The sequence below is a fragment of the Rhyacophila brunnea genome, unplaced genomic scaffold (genome assembly GCF_057557595.1).
Source record: "Rhyacophila brunnea isolate RB1 unplaced genomic scaffold, BYU_Rbru_1.0 scaffold_8, whole genome shotgun sequence".
Taxonomy (NCBI): domain Eukaryota; kingdom Metazoa; phylum Arthropoda; class Insecta; order Trichoptera; family Rhyacophilidae; genus Rhyacophila; species Rhyacophila brunnea.
The window spans coordinates 37,634,356-37,658,151 of NW_028233350.1; the positions used below are offsets into that span (position 1 = coordinate 37,634,356).

The 23,796-nt window shown below is 34.8% G+C and overlaps 1 protein-coding gene across 3 annotated transcripts in view; it reads left to right on the forward strand.

Moving 5' to 3' along the window:
• ovo (transcriptional regulator ovo) overlaps positions 1-23,796 on the forward strand; it is a 67,029-nt gene that overhangs the window by 35,266 nt on the left and 7,967 nt on the right. Inside the window, exons 2-4 of one of the 3 annotated variants that reach the window (XM_085959241.1) lie at positions 20,295-20,303; positions 20,479-22,217; positions 23,221-23,661. In XM_085959241.1, the coding sequence (XP_085815367.1) occupies positions 20,295-20,303; positions 20,479-22,217; positions 23,221-23,661 (2,189 nt within the window). Of the gene's footprint in view, positions 1-20,294; positions 20,304-20,478; positions 22,278-23,220; positions 23,662-23,796 lie in introns of all 3 variants that reach the window. The other 2 variants (XM_085959239.1, XM_085959240.1) reach the window with 2 other exon arrangements.

Consider the following 23,796-nt stretch of genomic DNA (forward strand, 5'->3'; position numbering starts at 1 on the left):
TCCCTCTGAGTTACGCAAAACAAAAACTAAACGAAGATACCATAGAGCTATGGAACCACAGATACACAACATCCGCCACAGGATCAATAACGCAGAAATTTATTCCAAACATAAACTGTGCCATCACTCTTGCCAGGAACTTAAAAATATCACACGAACTCACACAGATACTAACAGGCCACGGATCGGTGCGAGCTTATCTAAAAAGATTTAAATTGAGGGATGACGACTGTTGTCCATGTGACGGCAACACATCTCAAACTGTGTGGCATGTCATCAACGACTGCCCTATACTAGAAAGGGAGCGATGGACTCTCAGGACTCGATGTAGACAACATAATCACGAAATTGACCTCCAAAAGCCTCACGAAGCACTAAGCAATAGAACAACACAAGAACACTACACAAAATATTTAATCCTGGCCATAAAGAAAATTAAAGATATAAATGGAGGCACCTAATTAGCCCCACATCAATGCAACTAACCCACCCAACCACCTTGTACGAAAAAGCAAGGGTATGGTTATTATAAAAAAAAAAAAAAATGATTAGGGTTAAAAGCTTAAAATAAACTTTTATTGAATATTGTTTCCCGAAATACGTGCCATGTAAGTATAACAATCTATTGTTCATTGATATGTCTGCTTTGTTCGTACCAAAACTATATTCATACAATTGACATAACTCTGTATATATTGCTGTTCTATTTGTCCCTATTTTTCATACGGGACATTTATAAACGAGGCCGTAATTTAATTGTTTTCAAATATAAACGTTTGCGACATCAGCTGTGCCGATTTGTGAATGCCAAATTTGACCTAAAAAATTAAAATTATTTTTGCGGACACTTAGCGAGTGGCCTCAAAAAATCGCTGACAAAAACAAAAAATGCTAAAATTTGAAAATACATACGACCTATATCTTGAAGTTTTACAGAATATAAGAGTTTGTATTTAAATTTAAAGCAAATTTATTGATTACCTATTCGTTTTCGTTTGAAATATAACCTAGTTCAATAGCTACCTCAATTATGTTATGATGTATGATAATTCAAACTTTCAGTAACAAGGAATCACAATATTATTTCTTGTAGCCGATGTTACCAGTCGAACTGACAATTCTATAAATAAAGCGTATATTTCCGAATACAAGTCCACAATAAAATATTAGCAAACGGTTTATTTGTGTTTCAAGCATATTTTTTTATGTAATAATTATCAGCAAAATAAAATTCTGCAATAAGTATTTATTTATATCATGTTAATTAATCGATTTTTTTATATTTGAGACATTTTGTTTATAAACGTTTATTTCGTATACTTTTGGTAGGTTTTGGAAGTTACAGATCACTACTTATAAAACACTAAATGACCATGTTCCATTATAGAAAGGAGGTTGTATTAACATACCCTTTAAGAAGGAATTGCTGTTAGTCATTCCTCCAACGCGTTGAGTCTTCGAACCAGATGAAATATGCATAGAAAAATAACATTCATTGTTTTTCATTAGCCAAGGGTTTGAACCCGCAACCCGCTTATATTATTATATTGTGTGAAACTGTGTTCAAAATAATATCTACCAACATTTTTTGTTGGATTTTGGTCGCATGTGAACTTTTCCCATAATTTATTAATATAATACCTATATGTTAGGCATAAAATGAATTGTTCATACAGAATTTAAATTATAAATCGTAGTTCGGACAGTTAATAAATGATTAGGATTAGAAGGTCCGAACAGCCGAATATACCATTTTTTGACAGATCAATAGTAAAAATCAATAGTAATATAGCGAAACGCATAAATTCTGTGGGGAATTGTCGATTTTAAAATATATTTATTGTATATATCTGAAATTATCAAATTGTTTTCGAATGTGTCCAATTCAAATGGAATATTTTTTAAGGAGTGCATAAATCGAAGTGAGTTCTTGAAAATCAATAAAGCTGCATTTAGATACGGAATCAGTGTGCCACCCAAAAGATAAGCATAATACATGAACACGCCGAAATGCGAATCAAAACAAATAAATTTTATACTAAGGCCCATTTCAGACGGGACACCGGTGTCGCGCTCGATATAATATAGGAGGCCTTTGTATTATGCTTATGAACGCCCTGGAGCTAATGAGTCAACGCGTGTCTGGTTCACTTTTCCGTCGGCCGCTACATTCTCAACCCGCCGATACACTTGTTTTTATTACCGCAGCCAGTTTTATGTTCTAATTTATAACGCGAAATTATGAATTGACTCATTAGCTCTGGGGCGTTCATAAACATAATACGAAGGCCCCTTCATTCGAATACAATGGCCTCCTATATTATATCGAGCGCGACACTGGTGTCCCGTCTGAAACGGGCCTAATATTCTATCATCAAATAATGTGTAACATCTCACGTCTCTAAATGTTGCTATGACAATGTAGTGTGTATATAATAGGTGTCATTGATTTTACCACAGCCGCCATTGTTCGCAGCTCTTTGTTTCATTGCGGAATCGTCCAATTTAATTTGCATAAACGATAGTAAAATAAAAATACCTCGACACTATGAAGCGGGAAGTGCGTTGTCGCAGCGAACTTACGAATTAGCCAGTCATCGTAATCATTGTCAATTGTTTTGATTGCTTTTACGAACACACAAAAAATGCAACAACTATCACAATAATAATATAATATGGAGTAATTACGCAATATAAATATGTTTGAAAACGAAGCAACAAATCATTCTATTCCATACTAGCAAAATATGTTAAATGTGTGCCAACTTGTGTATGAACTATGGAGTATTATTATATGTAGCAAATGGACGTTTTATATCATCCCTGAATTCAAAAACTTTCTCAGGACATGATGTCTCTATTAGTTTTTTTTTACAAACATATCTAATATCCAGACCTAGTGAACTTTCGATAATTACAAATTTCCCAATAAGCAATAATTGATTCACTATGAAATCATACGCACACATATTTTTAACTGTTTTATTATCGCCTCTATTAAAATACCCAACACATTGCTAACAATATCTGGGAATGGAACAACTGGACGCCGGGACAATTGGACGCCGCACTGTCGTAGACACGTATACAGAACGTAGACGAGGAATTTTAATCAGTTTCTATCTACTACTTAGTAGTTTAAATTCATTTTACTCTTAGCATAATGTTTTTTTTATTGCAGATTGAGAATTACCATGCCTATATAAAATTAAACAAACTCTTTTTCTTTGGAACTTAAACATATGCATGATTAAATCATTATTTAAGTGTGCATATTTAAATCCTCACCAACTATTAAACCATAATATAATAATTTAAATATAAATATTAATATTAAATATATTTTTTAAAAGTACCTATCAGTACCCTAACGTCTATTTATATTCAAATTGCGCTGCGTCCAGTTGTCCGGCGCCAAATCGTCCTAGACCCGAATATCTATCTCTGGGAGCGCAGTGATTAGTCTCGCAGCCCTCACTAATCATGCTTGGCGAAGATGAAAGTCATACAATGACTATAAAAATTACCAGAGTCTGAGGACTACTTTAAAATTTTCTGAATCACATTTTATCTCAGGGTCGTTCATCTCTGCGTTTTCTTATAAAATATTGTTTTACAGACAGTTTATAAGACGCTATCAATTATAAGACCTATCCTCAATTCAGATATACAGAAATAAGAAAAAAAACGTGACATGTTGCGTCGTATTATAATATATACATTGAAAAATTGTATTACATCGTTCGTAGCAATACGGTTGCTGACTTCTGCTAAAGAGTATTACAAAAAAGTCCCAGTTTTTAAATATTAACCATTACCTCTATATGGCTATTAGAACGGTGATATTTATTTAGTAACATCATAGGTACTGTAATAGCAACATTATCAAGCTTTGGAAACTCACCTAGATAATCCATATATATGCATATTGTACAGACATGGGTAATACTTATAATTTTCTGATAAAGACAAAAATATTGCATAAAAATTCATTTATGTTTTGAAAGCGTTTTTTTATATAAACTCGTTTTTAGATTAAAAGCTGTTTATTGATATTTATTTGTGTCAGTGAAGTATTTACCCGAAAAGTTGATGCATTTTTATCGAATATTATATTACTATCTAGCTTTTGTTTTGGAACAGTTAAATTAACTGTGTGATATAAATAATCTAAATTGATTTTAACTAGGTATAGGTATTGTACTAACGTATTTACATATTTTTATCCTTAATAATAATATTATCAATTTTATGCATACTTCCATTATCTGCAAAGTAACCGTAAAATTCAACCAGTAGGTACGATCAATCATTATAAAATGTAACTATTTATATTATTATCCAGTGTACTATAAATTTATTTATATTAGCGAAGCATTTATTAACATTCAACAATCATTATAATTAATTTGATTTGTAAAGCAACATTATTTATATCGATTGTACAGTAAATATAAATGTCAAGACAATAATAATACACACCTATAAACAGGTGTGTTAAGTATACATTTTACATAGCATTATTATACATCGTATCTACTTTTTATATCGGTACCTACTAAAATATATTAAATAGTAAATAAAATTATTAACTTCCAAATAGCTAATAAGTAATAACATTTGTGTTTAAATATTTTAAATATGCCGCATATAATATTATGTAGTTATAAATACTTTTTTTTTTAAACCGGTGTACTAATTTTTTTAAATATACAATCTTAATATAATAATATGTTGCACGTCTTTCCAGCTGACGTACATAAAATTTGGCATACCTAGTTTCGATATGATAATCACGGCCCCCACATCCTGAAGCGGTCCCCCTACCTATCGCTAATATTAGACAGTCTGATGCTCTACTGTGGCGTTTTCCAAATGGCGTTCGAGATCAAATACAATTATGTATTTTTAGCGATTTTTTAATACAAAGAATATTATAGAGTTGTGTAATAGCATCGCACAACCATATACATATTTTAAAATGGTAATAACCCTCGAAGTAAAATAGCGCCGCAGGCAACTTTTTTATTATCAGAGCAAATTTAAGATGCGTGTTTATGACATTTATCTGGTCGACCCGCCAACCCTCGAGCCCTGTCAACTACCCACCCTTATGGGGGCCATGATGATATATATTATTACTATATTGGGCTTTAGATTGTTAGCATGACTTATATTTGTTTAGAATCTAGATAGGTACGTAATAAGTTGATCATTATACACATGAATATTATAATATTGTGAAATTCTTCTACAAGATAATATTATTATTCTAATACCTATAATACAAATACTTACATTGATGAATATTAATTAAGTAGGTACTGTTATAATATTATTGCATATTTTCCCTTTAATATATAGAGCAAGATAACAACTAATTTACATTTGATTTTATAATATTATTATTCAGATTTGACACGTGTATAATAAAATAGTCGCATTAAACGCATTTACTATAATATTGCAATTTTAAATTAATTTTAAATGAATGGATTTACTGACACAAAAACACTAAAACTATTTCACGAAAAGGTATTTTTATTACAGTCTTTGTTTAAACTTTATCGAAACGATTTTTTTTTTAAATATTCTCAGAAATATATCTTTTTCCCAAGATAATCATCGTGTCCGTAAATTTGTACGTATGCAGTTCTCCGTATATCACACTTCACCGTGAAATGTTGTATCGGAAATAATATATGGTCGTACCTTAAAGACCGCCCAACCTCTTCGAGTCGTTTAGTACTGTCATAAAATTCATGTCAAAATAAATCACGGCCCTTGTCGGTTTACAGGAAGCCAACGGCAAACAAATTTTGAAGATAGCCGGTATACTGGATTATTTGTTAAGTTAGGTTTTTATTCTTGAATTCATTAATTTTGCGAAAATCGGCTAAGAAAATAGGCGCGGTTCCCGCCTGGCTTCCTGTAAAACGACTTGTACCTAAAACACTTACAAAATTCGTAATAAATACTACTGAAATACAAGGGAGAGACAGTAGAAAATAAATAAGTATGTAATTAAATTATAAATACAGAACAACGCGTATTTTTATATGTTACAGAGATGACCGTAGAGTATACTGTCATCTCTTTCCTATAAGAAAGCTCACGGCGAACTGTGCTACGCTGAAATGGTATGCGTACAATTTACATGTAACCCAGAAATATATATTTCTCTCAAGAGAATCATTATAGCATTATGCTGTTTTATTCTCTGCTAAATTTGTCTCAGAACGCTTCACTCTTTAAAGGCACTATATTATAATATTATGAAGACATATGGTTAATAAAACAAAGAATTAACTTATTGTAAATGCTGTGTAGTTTCATTGGTTTATTTTTGACACTATCAGCAACAGGTGTGAGGAACAAACATTGCAGGCAAATAATAAATAAATAAACGACTGATAATAGTTGTATAACTGTTCGCACACCTGCCCCGCGCAAGTTGAAGGTCAATCGGTCGACCGCTAAGACTTTTAACGGTTTTAAAATAATAATGCTATTGTAAATTATTTACCTATTTATTATTCATAGTGTGGGAGAACTTCCTTTCCTTCTACTAGGGTGAACTTCCCCCGCACAACTTAAACTTAAGCTTTACATGTCCTATCATGTTGGCTTTACGTGGCTATAATGTTGTATCAGTTTGAACCAAAAAATACTAATAGAGTAGGATGTATTCTTCAGTGTGACAGGGTTTCGTATCCATAAGTTGACAAATAGAAAATATATTTTGTAGGATCTCGTTGAAGATGCATTTTAGAGAGAATGCCTTGTATGAATACAGGTGTTCCGTGTATTGACTTTTACCACACTTACAGTCTTATTTATGAGTGTCTACCTCGGGTACGTTTGCCCATCTCTAATTACTCAGGAGTCAAAGGGAAATACTTTTTGCTGACATACCCATTTTTAGAGGACCTCAGAGGTTAAATCTGCTTCCCATGTGGACATTTGGTCCTCATCAGATTGGTTAAGGCAATATTGACAAAAGAAAACTTATATCGTCCTGTTATCCTAAAACATAAAAAAGATAACCTGAAACCTGCTGTTTTTCTTTTTCGCTCAAAACACATTTTTGCTTATTTCCCATATGCTCATAGACTTAGATTTAATATACATATGATTATGCAGTTAAAATGCATTATAATGAAATTTGGAGACAGTCCGGGCCTGACAACACAAATAGATACTCGTGGACGGTTTTCAGGAATAAGTGTAAAAAAACTTGAATGTCGTTGATTTATTTTTCTAGATAATGAAACTTAAACATTGTATTGGGGTGGCGTGGGATAGGGCCTCACTTGTAAATGTATATTAAATATTTGATGCTTCTTCCCATATTTCGTTATCACTGTTATCAGCTGATGTGCATTTTTAATTCTTTTCAGTCTTTTAAAAACATGTGTGTAATTTTATAGAAAAATCAAAAACTAGATACCCATATAGATAATTTTTTTTCATACCAACTCTTAAATGCAGCAAAATTCAATTTCAAAGGTATCCTGTAAGAAATGTACCTAAGGAAAATAGTGTTGCGTTTGCTATCTTCTGAATCGACACTATAAAACCATTAAAAATCCGACACTGCGAATAAGAATAAATATATTTATATATTTTTTTAAATACATTTGTTTTTGTATCAGAATGATAATAGTATCTATTAGTTACAAAAAACACGATTATATTAAGTATAAGCATTTTGAGGTAATGTACAGTAGTTATTATCATTCATGCATAAATTCAATATTAGTATTTTTATATAAATATAATCATGTTTATCCACAACGATGGCGTGTTAGGTAATAATAACTATGGCACACATTATTTACTGAAATCGAAAGTTAAAAACAAAAACGACATAAAAAAATGAACAGGTAAAAGTAACCCGGATTGAACAATATAATGCAAGCACGAGGCTCGGAATACCTGCGAAGGTTTATTCTTCGGTTGTCACACCCCGTTTCCCAAAAACAAAGGGCAGTCGGCGTGAAATCAATGCAGGATAACAAACAAACACGACTGTGTTAAATTTTTCTCCATTCCAGCCCTGCATGCCTACGGTATTTTACTAGTTATCAAACAAACAGGTCTTAACCTGTATTTTACCCGAATAAAATTGTAGAGAATAGGAAATAAATTAGTTATGTTATAAAATAATATATTATTTCGTAGGTAAAATAAAGTTTGCAATATTGGTGAAGTAGTCAATTTTGGGTTAGGTAATTTAATATATTTTTCGGCATCTTATGATTAATCAATAAGTAACAACTTATTCTTTGGTATAATCTTCAAATACTATTTTTTTCTCCAAAATCCGCAACGCAGATCACGCATAATATATGTAATTAAATTGCGCAATAAAAGCTTCGTTTTCGTCCTATGCAGCTTTTGTCTGTCTATAAAGCCATGGTCTTCCAACTGGACAAGTTCTACCTACCTCAATCCCAGTACCAGTGATATGTATTGAGAGCCTTGTCTTATTCTGCTTTTGCTTGGAACTAAGTAGCTTCCTCAGAACCTTTATTTTAAAGAATTCCAACATTATAATAGCCATGCTCACCTATTATAATATTGTCCACGATTTACTGCCGTACACAACAAAATATTTTCCTTGCAATATATACATAAGCTTTCAATTAATTAATACAAATTTAAACAGGAAAAAATAGTTTTACCCGCTACTTCTAAATATATACCTACACTCTATAAAATAATCTAAAATTTGCCTCATTTTTCTGTCATTTCCATTTGTCATTCATGTGTTAATGTATCGAAAATACATTCTATTAAAATTTGGGGGCGGTCCAGTACTCTAAACAAGAGTTTCCATACATTATTCTTTAAAGATTTCCATTTATAGGTATAATATGTGAAGAAAAAAGGGTTAATTTACATCGATTTACTTTTCGAGATTGTGATATTATCATCTTATTACAATATAAAAAAACGAAGATTTAAAACCAAAACGCTTCAGTTACAAAATGCATTGCGCAGCCTATTTATATAGTATGTTGTGATTTAAAAATTGTCTAAAAAATATTGCCAAAAGAAAAAAAAATTAAGTAAATTTCAATTTCTTCGATCATTACAATGTGTCTCATAAAGTTTCCTGTCTTCTCTATTAGTTTAATATCAATCAAAATCGTACAGACCTACAAACTTATCTGAAGAATGGGATGGGCTGTCGAAAACTGCCCAATCAAGACTCGTAACTGGACAAAATCTGACATTCGAATGAAATTTTCAAAACGGCGTCCTATGTTAATTTGTAGTTCCATTTTTGGCCATTCTACAGATAAGTTTGTAGGTCTGTCTTTACCTACGATTAATAATTGATATTAATCCACATAAGTACTTAATATAAAATAGTATCCACATGAAATGTAGAACTGTGGACCTTTATGTGACAGGCAATTGCTATTTTATTATCACCGTTATGTTGATAGATTTCTATACAAAGGAATATCCCAAGAAAACCGCAGTTTACTGCAACACATTGTTGTAAAACACCTACATTACAAAAGGAAACAAAGGATAATCAACAATACAACCTGCATACAATATTAGTCTAACCTGCTTTACTATGACGCTGTGTTTAACAAACCGTATTTTTCAAACTTCCAATAAAGAAGTAATGTATGAGTATAATATGTATATTATATTATAGACTACCCACCACAAGCACAAGGCACCTCTAGGGTTCCGAACCGCCCCTTAGGTTTTAACAAAAATCTTAATTATTCTATATCTATACCCATGTCCGGAAACTTGTACGTATGCAGTTCGCCGTATCAACCTCTTTGAGTCGTATAGCACTGACATAAGATTCATGTCTAAATAAAACACGGTTCTTGTCGGTTTACACTTTACATGAAGCCAGCAGCAAACAAATTTTGAAAATAGCCGATATACTGGATTATTTGTTAGGCTAGGTTAGGTTAAGTTTTCATTCTTGAATTCATGAATTTTGCCAAAATCATAATTAATGTTCATGTCGAATCTAATAAAATTGGAGCCCGTATAATATACGGTCATCTCTTTCCGATAAGAAAGCTGACGGCGAACTGTGTGCCACGGTGAAATGTTTTACGTACAATTTACATGTAACCATTCAATAATGGTGTTTTAAATGTTTGCACAAATTCGAATTTAGCAATGAAAATTTACAGACATTTTCGTAAAGAATTGAATAAATGATTAATCTCAAAAATATTTATTCGATTTTATGACACATTGAAGAATTGTTTTACTTATTTTATTATTGATTCGTCATGAAAATACGTTTCAACATCAGTCTATTTCAATTAAAACTGCAATAATATGAGAATGGGCGATAATATTAATTGTGTCAATCAACGTCACATTGTAGGTATTATTTGATTAATATAAGATTAATAAAGGGGGTTTTAAAGCGTGTGATGAAATTAAATAAAATCTATACTGAGATAGTTTCTATCTAATTTTTCATGGCGCGACAAAACAAAATGGCCGGCATGTTGTATCAACAGGTTATTTTATCAATACAAAGAAAAATATTGTGCTCGTTGGCAGGAAGTGTCATTCCATATTATTTGAATTCACTATTTCCATACAAACATTCTTACAAGTTATTTTTGTTTTATTTGCTGACTGCTTTGTATAAAGTATCAAGAAACCGCAAACCAAACCAAAAGGCGTTTTAATCTAATTCATTTTGTTCTTTGTGAACGTATTAAACTACACGTGAAATCTTCAAATTAATATAAGTATTTACCCAATCAAGAAAAATATAAAATAAAAAATGGAGGTTACCAACTGAAACTAATATAGCTTCAAATACTTCAAATAGAAAACTCGTCTCGACTGCAATACGTCGAATTTGTCGATCTGATATTACTGTCATTCAAAATGATATTGGTAGGTAGATACATACTGGTGGATATAGCGTCGTCGCGATATTTTTGATAGAAAAAACGTTTGTCGCATGTAACAAATATCACTCAATATGAAGAGCAGGTAGAATAATAAAATATTGCATCGGCGCATGCGCAGAAGCTGCTTTTTCATTCGTTTAGGCTAGCCGCGTGACACCACTATCTTGGTATATTCTTGCCTATGCGCGCGGATGAGAGTTGCAACAATGCTTTTAATTTATGAGCTTATCGAGACGATTTTCTATATGCGAGCTTAGTAGGTATATTCTTGTCTATGAAACATGAAACTCATCTAAGCCGGTTCTCACATCTAAACTCGCCTCGTCTGCAGCACAGCCATAAATCAAAACTTCTAGAAACGTCGCTTCGATGTTGCATATGAAGACCACGACGCACGTAGGCACGACGAGCCGGTATAGGAATGATCAATTCGTAGGTGTGCGTTTGAGTTTTGGCAGCTTCGACTCGCACCCCGAGACGCATGCGATTTGTTACTAGCAGCACTAGATGTTTTATTCGAACTAAAAAGTCGCATTCCGCGAATGTGCGGAGCTCCATTTGGCAACTTGTTTTGTGAATAACGATGATGCCACATTGACTAATTCGACACGTCGCAGACGAGACGAGTTTTGATGAGTGCTTGTAATTTTGTGCACTATTATCCTATCTAAGAATTGAATACAAGACACGCTGAATACGAATGCGATATGTTACTGACCTAACCAAAATCGCAGACAATTAAATCATAATCCTGAAACATGTTTAATAACAGCGCCACGATCGGGAGTCGAACGTGACGAGTCTACCTCAAGAGGTATTTTATAGTTTCATTAAAATTCTGTATCACATGAACGTAAAAGTGCTGCGATGGCATGCAGACTGCTTCGTGGCGGAGATCACTGCAGCGTGACGCGTCCTTGGAGGAAGCGAAGGCTACGTCTCTGCCTCCGCCAAGACAGGGTGGGATTTTTGAGCTTCGCGTCGACAAATAAACTGTTTACTATTGCAGTAATCTTTGGCAACAGGATAAAATTAGTCTCAATAAAAAAAAAACATGAGTAAATTCATGAGACAATAATGTGTATGAATGTAGTTTTTCGAGATAATAGTCTGGTTCTAAAGTATGTTTCAACTCTTATTGGACAGTAACTGAAACAATTTTTCATGTTAACTTCCAATCGAGCTGTAAATGCTCTTTTTGGTATAGTGATGATCACAATATTATCTTTAATAACATGACCATCAATGCAACTGATTGTACATACATAAATCGATTATAGTGGTGTGAAACGTGTATTAATTTTATGCTTTGGGGGTTGTATTAGAACCGATTTCCGTAAACAAATCCATAATAAGAAACAATCATTAACGAAAGATTAATTTCAACGTTTACAGCAACGTTCGTTTCTTCACATTGAAGGTATAATATGTGGGTATATGGCATTTGTAATCACAATAATTTATGTTATGATTCCCTAAAATCTTAATTATTGATAACCATTGATATATGAATGAAGTGTGTGAAAAAAATTACTAGGTACAAAATTCGTACTGCCTGTCAGACAGTCCGTTTTCAGTATTTCTCCGTTTCTGCACGCGCGCCAGAGCGAGGAAAGTAATATAGCTATAATGATTTATTAACATTGTTAATTGTAGTCTACCAGAATCATCCCATATTTTTCTTTCGTAATAAATAGATAAAGTCACATGAAAATAACAGCAAAATTAACTCTTTCTACATTATAATAAGGATCAATTTCCAAACTACGATAAGTTGTACTTATTTATACGTAATTGTAGTTTTTTTCTCACCAGTGCGTCTGTATCGTACCGCCAGATGTTCTTATTAATACATTTATTAGGTATGTACCTATTATATGTAGGTACTTAAAACTTCACTCTACAAATATATTGCAATAAAGGGTGATCCTTGCAAATTTCTATCAGGTCCATATAATAATCCTTTATGGAAAACTACCTCAGAACAGATTAATAAATAGAATTCCGATAGGCTATATTCAATACACTACATTTTGATGCAGGTGGTGAATGTGAAAATGAACCACGCATTATTATATTAAATTAGCGTCAATGCATAAACCGAGAGCAGTTGTCAGTATTCGACGTATAATGTATTCTTGACATGTGTTTAAGTTTATCAGGGGTTCTTCCTTACTCGAGATCGGTTGCATGCTACTCCTACCCGTTTTTCAGTTCCCGTTATTTCTGAGTTCCCTGAAAACTACCCATTTTCTGTTCAGATATTGTATGGAATGGTGTATCTTGTAGATATAACAATTAAGTGATTCAAATTTAGTAGACTGTTGGTTCTAAAATATCAATATTACTTCTCAAACGATCAGTGAGAAAACCGCTTTCCAACAATAGTCCCATCTGGGGATGTCTACTTGACAAAAATCCGGCCCATGGAGTGAGGTGGAGTAGTTATTGCTTTCCAGTCGTGAGAACCAGCCTTCCGCTAGCTTCCACTCTTGCGGAGAAGCGAAGTTGCTATGGACTATGAGAGGAAGTGACGCGTGAAGCAAACATGGTCTGTGCTGTACAAAATGGACGCTAAACGGATGAAAACGAATGAAAATCACGTGGCGTGAATTCGGGACGTGTCGGATTGACACGTGGGAATGAATGAAAGTGAAACATTCAACGATCCGCGAAAGGGGGGAGCTTTCAAACATCAATAATGTAATAAGGTATCTACTGCAGCAACTAGAGCTTTTTTTTTAAATCAGCAAAATTTTTCAATACATACCATAAATGATAGGGTTGCCATAATATTTTCATAATAATTAAGATGCGACTCTCCATAGTTTTGTATTTTATTTCATTCTCTAAAATTGTGAGACTTCTTTGATTTTTTTTGCATCGTGGTTTAGTAACGCTCCATCATAAAAACGCCTAGGTATATTGGAATTAATGTAGGTATGTATTCACGTACAATTAATATCATCCAACGTTGTTTTGCAGAAAAAGTGATAAAAAAAGTCCGGACGTATGCTAATCTTGTTTATGATATATCATGTCAATTAAAATTATTTATTAATAGATTTACTTTTTATGATTAATCCGTGTTCTCGCCAGGTAAAATAATATAATATATCTACGTTATAAACAAATATTTTATCATATGTATATCATATGTAAATGTACATAATTCCTGGAATACACTTTTTTGGTAATAATTATTGAAATTAATGTTAAATCGATAAACTATAAAAAGTGTCAAACTATAAATTACATTTCTGATAAATTTATAAGCTAATTGGGTATAAGTCGGTAATGGGGAAGCCAGTGGCAAACACATTTTGAAAATAGCCGATATACTGGATTATTTAGTTTAGGTTGGGTTAAGTTAGGTTAGGTTAGGTTTTCATTCTTGAATTCATGATTTTTGCCCAAAATCGGCTATAACAATTAGCGCGATTCCCGCCTGGCTTCCCCATAACCGACTTGTACCGCTGATTGTAAATGTATTCGAATCATTTTTTTATTATTACATAAGTATAGGTACATTGTTAACATTAAATTTTATGCAGTTTGATATTATTTCATGTACCATATATGTATATACCAAAAGAATCGTCATTTTACATTTACATGATATTACGAAACGAAATCTTTTCCAGTAAGGGTTAATACTTGGCCACAAAATGGCTGCATTGTATTCTCCAAAAATGCATAACAAAGCCGTGAATGCAACCAATGCACTTTTCTCTCGACATTAATAATAATATTTTAGTCAGAAACGCATTGCCAGTAGTTGCATATTGTATTCATGCACATAGAGACCGATTCACATAAGTACTCCATCTGCAACACTTGTTATTTCAGTTTTGAGAGGAACAGTGTTGCCTAATATTTACTCAACTCATTAGGTCCATAATTAGGCTCGAACGTAACTGAAAAAAAATACCATTTTTACCAAACGAAGTTGTACCTACCTTGGCATTAGAGATAAAATTCTTTCTGTAACATCTTTTATACATAAACCTCATTGAAATGTTTCGTTTTATTGTACAATGTTGCACAGTATCAAAACGGGTTAAAAGCATTAATGCAAATTTGCGATAATCACTCTTATTGAATTGTAGATTGTTCTTTTTTCTACTGCATAAATACTGCATATGTATATTATTGTACAATACAATATACAATTAACTGCAGACGATTTAGTAGAATAGAAAAATACCTAAAAACAATATTGCAATGTAGGGAAAGTTATTTTTAATAACACGCAAATTATGTATTTATCTGTACGGGAAAAAATGTATATGAATATCCCCATATGTCTATGAAGAGGTTTGTTTACAAGGTACCGTTTATTATTAGGTATGTCTATGATATATACACCACAAAATAAGAGGAATATACTAGGCAATAAAAAGGCAATAACAAAAGCCGATAAGTCACACATGTTGTCAAAATACGTAAATATGACTCTGTGTGAAATTATACATACTTATAAAATACCATAGACAAAAGAAATTTAACGTTTAAACGTACCTACAAATTATGTTTGACGTATAAAATCGTCTTTTACCACCAATAATGAATAATTGCGACCCCATCGAATCGTATCAACTAATTTATTGTAGTTATTAATTAAAATAAAACAGTAGGTATATTACGTAATACTTATTACAATTTTATTGTATGGATCACCACCAGTATTGATAGTGTAATTTTATTATTATCAAGAGGAGGTTATTGATTGTTTTATAAAAAATTCGAGCGACCACAGGAAGAACACTGTGAAACTAACTCTACAAACGGTGATGATCGGCGAAAAAAAAAACACGAAATGCACGTTTGCAGTTTGGAACCCAGATTCGTTTTATGACCTGTTTTTGCCGCTTCACTCCCCGACCCGAACCTTTTTGGCACAAAACAACTCAGAGATCGAATTCCGAGATCCCGCATCATAGTATAGCCATGCTTTTCAATAAATCCTGACCATTTTGAATTTTTTGCACCCATCTCCGCCAGTGGTTTTCAATCAGTTTGTTAGGTATAACAGGGAACACAAAAATAATGGAAAGTGCCTTATTTTCTGGGTATGGTTGTAACTTTATAAGAATGTACGATTCTCGACTATGGAGAAATATAGGATAAACTTAAACAAGTGTTAAATAATATTTACGTCTGTATCTTCTTCTTGATCGTACACTCATGGCTGAGGATCGTGACCACTTTTTAATTTTGCCATCCTTTGAGCGACCAAGACTTTCCATCCTTCTCGATCTTCCGCTTCTCTTAGGGCAGAATGAATGGTGCCTCCAGTCAGCTCTTTCACTTGGTCGCTCCACCGCGCAAGCGCTCTTCCTCTGCTTCGCCTTCCCAAAACCACCAGTCTCTCCAGGTTGTCTGGTCCGCGCCGGACAATATGTCAAAAAAAACTGCAAAAAACTGTCGAGAGCCGCGCCTTTATCTGCAGTCTCTGGACGATTGACTGGTTCGTCCTGTGCTCCATCCAAGAAATACGAAGAATTCGGCGCCAACACTACAGCTCAAAGGCAACGATTGTCTTTCGCTCCCTTTTTCTATGTGCATTGATTAAAATGTGTCATGTAATTGCAATGTGCATTCAATATTAGTATTATTTGAGGACAGTTGGTTTTCGTTTATTTATCCGTTATATGATTATAACACGTTGCAGTTTCAACTAAAGGATACATTTAATATTAATTTATTACCATTGCCTATCCAGATCGGCTGGTTTATGTATATTAACTATGGTTACCATGACAACATATGGTAATTGTTAACAGTAGTGAATGATCGAAAGTAACTTAAATGTAAGATTCTGTAAATATAACACACACAAAACAATTGCTTGTAGTTGTATTGCCGTTAGTAATGAAATTACTACGTGAGAAACTGGCGTTATCTTTGACTGAAATTATTGGGTGTGTAATCGGAACTAATGTGTACATGAAAATATGTGATTAGTGCCGAACTTTGCAGAAATTGAATAAGAAACATTAGCTGTATATAACAAGTTGCCGAACGTTACTTAGCGTTACTATTATACTTATATAATAATTATACATCCATGCTTGATAGTGATACCAACTACAAACAACTGTTTGCTATATTTTTGTATATATTTTTTTCAATTCTTAATACTTAATTTGGCTATGAAAGGTAATATGTGATGCCTGTAGATAATGTTAATGCCTTCGACAATACTTTTTACGTCGAGTTATGCAATAATCACAGACTTTCAGATAGTGAAAAACGCTTTAAATAAAATTACCCTAGCATCTGGCTAAAAATACCTTTCCGCGTTTTATATTCCTACTACCATAATACTTTCAGTAATAAACAAGCGGTGCCATACTAAAAACGTTTGAGCATCTTCGATATAATGGGCAATATATTATTATTATTGCAGAGCTAGATTTGTGGAATATTAACGGTCGACTGAAAACTACTATGAAAACAGCCATAAATAAAAGAATAAAATGAGACATGAAGATATCTACATTCTCTCGTTAAGCCTTCCTTCAAGGTTCCATAAACAAAACGGAATGTAATTTTGAATAGATAATTAAATAAAGAATACCTATACCTACATATTTAATAATTTCAAGACATTGTTTTCGTGTCGTAGGTACTCATTGTAGACTTTTAACCATAACCATCCTTGTCGCTCGTGTCATACTTTTGAAACTCTTGACTCTGTAGGCTGGCATGTGCCAGAGCCTGGTCCACCAGCTCTTCTTCACCTTAGAGAGGCTACATGGTCCGTTACTTTTTAAATCATACCACCCTACCGCACACACGTGTACATATACGATTGACTCGTAAACATACGCGTGAGCCTTCGCAAGGTGTCATGACTCATTACCTACCTGAAATTATTATATATACACGTAATGTAAGTAGATCTATATAAAGCAATATCAGCCATTTCTTCAACTCACACATTGAGCAGTGTTTTCAGTTAGACGGTTCATCATTTTAGCTGCATTTGGGTGAATGAGATTTTCATTCAATTAGGCAGTATTTACACAAACAACAAAAAGGTACTAGGTAGGTACCTCTATTAGATTTGGACAGCAATAGTAAATAATTTTCTAAAACTAAACACCTCTTTCTTGTTAAGATAAACTACGCCGACACCCTTCCAGGAATTCTTAATTTTATTGCAGTGCATTATTTAACATTCTCAATCTGTTATTCTCCATGACATTAACAATGTCATTGGTTATTCTGTAATCCTACATCTTAGGTATATATTTTACAATGACCATAAAAATATGGTACTGTTTCAATATCATAATTATGTTCTTATAACTGCGTAGGTTTTCATAACGCAGTTTGCTTATGAATTTTCAATAGATATTATATTAACTAAGATTCTAAACAATAATTATCAAGGTATATAAATTAAACCCATGAAGGATTATTATTAAAATTTGATCTGAAAGTCTAAATCCAGTGCTGCGGACAGCTGAGGAGTTGCTGAACTAAACCTTAATTTATTTGACCGTTAATCATAATAATATTGGTGAGTCCGGAAATTTGTACGTATGCAGTTTGCCGTATCACAATTCGCCGTGAAATGTTGTATCGGAAATATAATATGGTCGTATATTAAAGACCATCTTTGGGTCGTATAGTACATGTCTAAATAAAACACGGTTCTTATCGGTTTAACACTTTACAGGAAGCCAGCCGCAAACAAATGTTGAAAATAAACGATATACTGGATTATTTTGTTAGTTAGGTTCGGTTTTCATTCTTGAATTCATGAATTTTGACAAAAGATTTCCGATAACAAAGCTCACGGCGAGCTGTGACGGTGAAATGTAATACAACATAAATATGACCTAATATTGGATCTAGAACCCTAACGATTGGTTTTATTAATCAAAACTTTAAAAAATGTAGTAGGTATGTCATAATCTTGGCATAACCTCAATTATTGTATATAAATAAATAGGAAAACCGCCTTGAAGCAGCCAACATCTACTTCCGGCAAACGAAGAATAAACAAATGAAAACAACCTAATATTATAAAGAATTTGTCAGAATAGGATGACATTTTTTATAGTTATTTGCTAAAGAAGATTAATGCTATCAAAGAAGCCTTTCGAGTAGATTGGTACATTTTACAACATTTTTATTAGGTCGTATTCTTATTTGTCCGGTGATTGTTTATCCGGTACAAATCTTGCAATCGATTTTTAACTAACTTCCCGACTAGCTAGACATTTGAAACTTTTAGAATATATCAGAACACGACGACAATGCATTCTTTTAATACTTTTAGCCATTTTTAAGCAGAATTGAATTCATTTTCAGTTAATTCCTTTTTGTATGGAAAGTTATTTCGGAAAAAATTCGTAAAAAGTAAAACACTATTATTGGTTGCTAAGGGGGTCCAAGCAATTATTAATATATATACGTGCGTACTATGGAAATAAATATGAAATGTTAAGTATTCTATATTTATTCAGTATATCTATCAAGTACAAAAAAAGTATTTATTAATACATAGGATTGTCAAGTTTATATGATTCAACAGAAAATTTAAAAACGTGGTATATAAAAAGTTGTTTTTATCTTGTAATTATTTAAGTTTATTTCGAGATGAATGAAGTTGTTCGTATGTACTTCACCTTGTGTCCAGTTAATTAAAATGCGTATGTGCTTATCGTGTTACAATATACTGTATGATGTCAACCATAGAGTACATTACCTCCGTTGGATCATGGACAAATATTATTTATTATACATACGAAGTTAATGAATTTCATTCATGTCGTCTAGACAGCGATTTATATCTCACACCATACATAACATTGCAATGCAACGACAGGAATAAATTTATTTTATTTCTTGCAGGTAGACAGACCAGAGTCTGTTGGGAAGTTTCATAAAGAATACAAGACTCCGCCGATACATTTATTATTGGCTCGCCAATTATTATGTATTCGTATTTGTCTAGATTCTAGAATCTAGGTATTGATAACTTGTTATAGTTAGTGAGGTACGATCCTTGAACGAGGTCGTTTACTTCGATAATTTAATCTTTTACTTATGGGAGCGAATGTGGTGTATATTATCATACATATTAAGTATGTATTTATACAGAGATATTTATACATTTTTAAATTTCTCAGCCCACCCAAGTTGTTCATATAGGTTTACTTACAAATTCGTAGCAATCAATAAATAAAAATACATTTAAAAATGACACTTTGACATTAGAGAATAAATAAAATTGTATGCAATTGACAATATATGCGAATATTCGTTTTTTAAATCTTATATAAAATAAGTGGATATCAAGATGATGCGTTTCGAATTTAGAATTGGGTTACATATAAAGATAAATATCAGAAATTACGAGTTTAATATATTTATACGTCATGATGTTGTACTACATAAACTAAACTGAAATTATAGACAGCGAAATGACACTATTAAGATATGTATTTATCGCTAAGCAGGGAATATGTGGGTGATGTGATTAATTTCTTTATATTATTTCGAGATGTTAATACGTTTGTGTCTTTTGTTTCAGGTGGTGACATCTTTGAAGAGAAAAGATCGAGTGGAGGAATATCAGGGTGCGGGACGACTGTTTCCCGCCAAAACAAAAGCAAACCAGAACCGCCCCCCGTGAGACGCTTCATTTCTTCCATCTTGGGCGGAGACATACCTTACGGATCACGCGGACACGTCCTCACGCGCGCCGAAAGAAAAGAATACCTTCCCATTCAGTCAAAGGAGAAATCCGCCGATGACAAATCACCCATTGTGAGCGAGAAGCCTGTTCTTCCGGTCGGGGAACGCGTCACCCTCCCCAGACCTTCGCCAAGACGTGCTATACCGGCGCCTCCATCGCCGCCGAGATGTCATCAAGTATCCGTTATTCAGAGAAACCCCCTGCCGAGAGATGACAGAAAAGAAACATCCGACGTCAAACTTCCCGCTTCGGGTCCCATGACCGAACCGGAGCAAGACCAACCGATCGACTATCACATTCCAAAGAGACGCGGAGAAGGCGAAGACGAAGAGGAAGAGAAGAAAATACGCGAGCAGAGGAGATCGAGTAGCTCTAAAATTGCGAACAGCATCATCGCCAGACCGACTTTGGCCGGGAGATCTCTCGCCCCCCCTGGAAAACTCCCGGCGCCGCTGGTCGCCGCCGCGGGACACGGAAGATCAGCGGGCGGCGGGCAGAGCGCGGGCAATCAGTCCGGCGGAAACGCGTCCAGTGGATACGGAAGCGGAAGCACGGGGAGCTCCAGCGGGTCGGGTGGCGGTGGCGCTCTCGGGGGCGGAGCTGGCGGCGGCGGGATGGGAGGCCGCGACGGACGATCGAATTACGGACCCAACAGTCCGCCCACCGGTAGCCTTCCGCCATTCTACGAAAGCCTGAAAGGCGGACAGAACGGTATCAACGGGTTCAACGCGAATGGCAATTTTCAAAATAATTTCAACCTCATGAACGGTTCCCTAAACATGGACTGCGATGGCGGACAAGACGGGGGAAATCCATCATTTTCAGAAAGTCAACAAGTCAACAAGCAATATTCCATGCTGCAGAATGCGGCGTATGGCATCGTCCTGAAAGACGAGACCGATCTGGACTACGAAGGGAAGCTGGAGTCAGCGCTCGGATCGAATCTGAGTTCTTACGGCGGTTACGACGTCAACGATTCGATGATGGTCGACATGGCGTGCAACGTCATAGATCCCTTGCAGTTCACCGCGACGCTCACCTTCTCCGGCCCGGCGGAACACGCGCTGCTGGACAGTCTCTCGGACGCGGCCGACCTCTCCAACTTCCTGCAGAGACTTCCAGGCGAAGATTCGCAGGCGGAGATCATCACCGACGAACTCCACGATACGCCTTCCCTCACTCCCGACTCAGTCCACGACCCGAACGAGAGCGCAATCGACTCTTTCTCCGAGCACCTCATGATGAACCGGCAATATTACTCACAGAAGAATTACCTGCAGCACCAGTTTTCGAACCACGACCAGTCACCCAGTTATCCTCTTTCGAGAGAGCGAGACTTAGTGATGCAACTGAACGCCCAGCAGCTCTTACAGCCCACGTCAGACGGTCAATTGCAACAGCTCCAGATACAAGTGCAGATGCAACAGCAGCAGGCCCTGTCTCCCGGTCTCTCTTTCGCCGGCAGCGGGCTGGAGTTGGACTCGCCCACGACTATGTCCTTGCCGTCTCCGGGAGCCGCGAGTTCTCTGGACGGAGGATCACACCACGAAGCCGCCTGCCTCAGTCCGGCTAGTGTAAGTGACCGACGAAATTCTTCTGCCGGCAAAGGAAAGGGGCGAGTCTTCCAGCGCAGGGTAAGCGTCACATTGGTTCACTGGCGAAGCTTTCTCAATTGTTATTTGCTCCTGTTGGAACCGATGCCTTCAGCAAGAGTGCAACTCGTAGTGATGTAGCCGGTCGTAAAAGAATGCTCAGTGCCGTAATCAATTTGTTTGCTTCAACTGTATAATATATTGATTTGATACTCGCCACTTTCCTCGCCAATAATTTTATTTAGCAATAGCATAAAGAATTCAACTAATTTAAAAAAAATCTAAAACATTTGATTTTATTGATCTCCATTATAATAATATAATAACATTTAACATCCATGCCTGGATTTAATGGTCTATAGTGGCTATAGCTCAGGGCCGACACATTTGCAGGGGCTTTGGGGTTTGCAAGATTAGGTAAATTATATTTTTCCAAATTGCCACAATTAAAAAAACCATTGGTAAAAATTGATCATGTTCACTTAATATTATCGGCACCCAACTTCTAACAACTCAAAATTTCAAGGTTTTGAGTTAATAATGCCATTTATAATTCAACAAAAAAATAATCTAAAACTTCTTCAATGGGTCATAAAATCGAATAACCCTTTCTGGGACTTATCATTAATTCAATTATAAATGGGAATATCTGGGTTTATCATTTTTTAAGCTGTAAAATTGCATTGTGCATTGCTAAGATTATTTGAACTATTACATTTACTTACCTAAACAATCAAGGTTTTATTTAACATTGAAATGAGAATTTCTGCAAAATTTTCAAACGCCATTATCTTTAATCAAGCTAATTTGAGTTGTTTCTCTATAGAACTAAGTTATAGAAATGGTCCGTAAGGTGTTGAGTTAACTTGACGTTAAATTCATTAGTTTTTGATAAAGTCTTGATAACATCCTAATGAATACGAAATTAAGTTGAGTTGGTTCATATATTATTTATCTAATTATATTTTCTTCTTCTATATTACAGTTGGGACTGGCGTCAGACGTCCAGCTGGAGTTTGTGAATGGGGGACACGGAATCAAGAACCCCCTGGCGACGGACGCAAGCAGCGGAAGATCACGAGATGACGAGAACCAGACGAAATGCGACCTGCTGTCCGACGACGACCCCAACAACCCCAATAAATTCGTCTGCCGAGTGTGCTCCAAGAACTTCACCCTTCAGCGGCTGCTGAACAGACACATGAAGTGCCACTCAGATGTGAAACGGTACCTCTGCACCTTCTGCGGGAAGGGCTTCAACGACACATTCGACCTCAAGAGACACACGCGGACGCACACGGGCGTGCGCCCCTACAAGTGCAATCTCTGCGAGAAGTCTTTCACGCAGCGCTGTTCTCTAGAATCCCACTGCCTCAAAGTGCACGGAGTACAGCATCAGTATGCCTACAAAGAACGCCGCACAAAGGTAAATTATCTATACAAGAGCAAATTATCATTTTACTTTATTAGGTTTAATATGCCAAATACTCCAAGTTTCGGGCAGATATAGCTTTTATGAAATTATTAAATTATTTTATGAAGGGTCAAAGGATAGAAAATA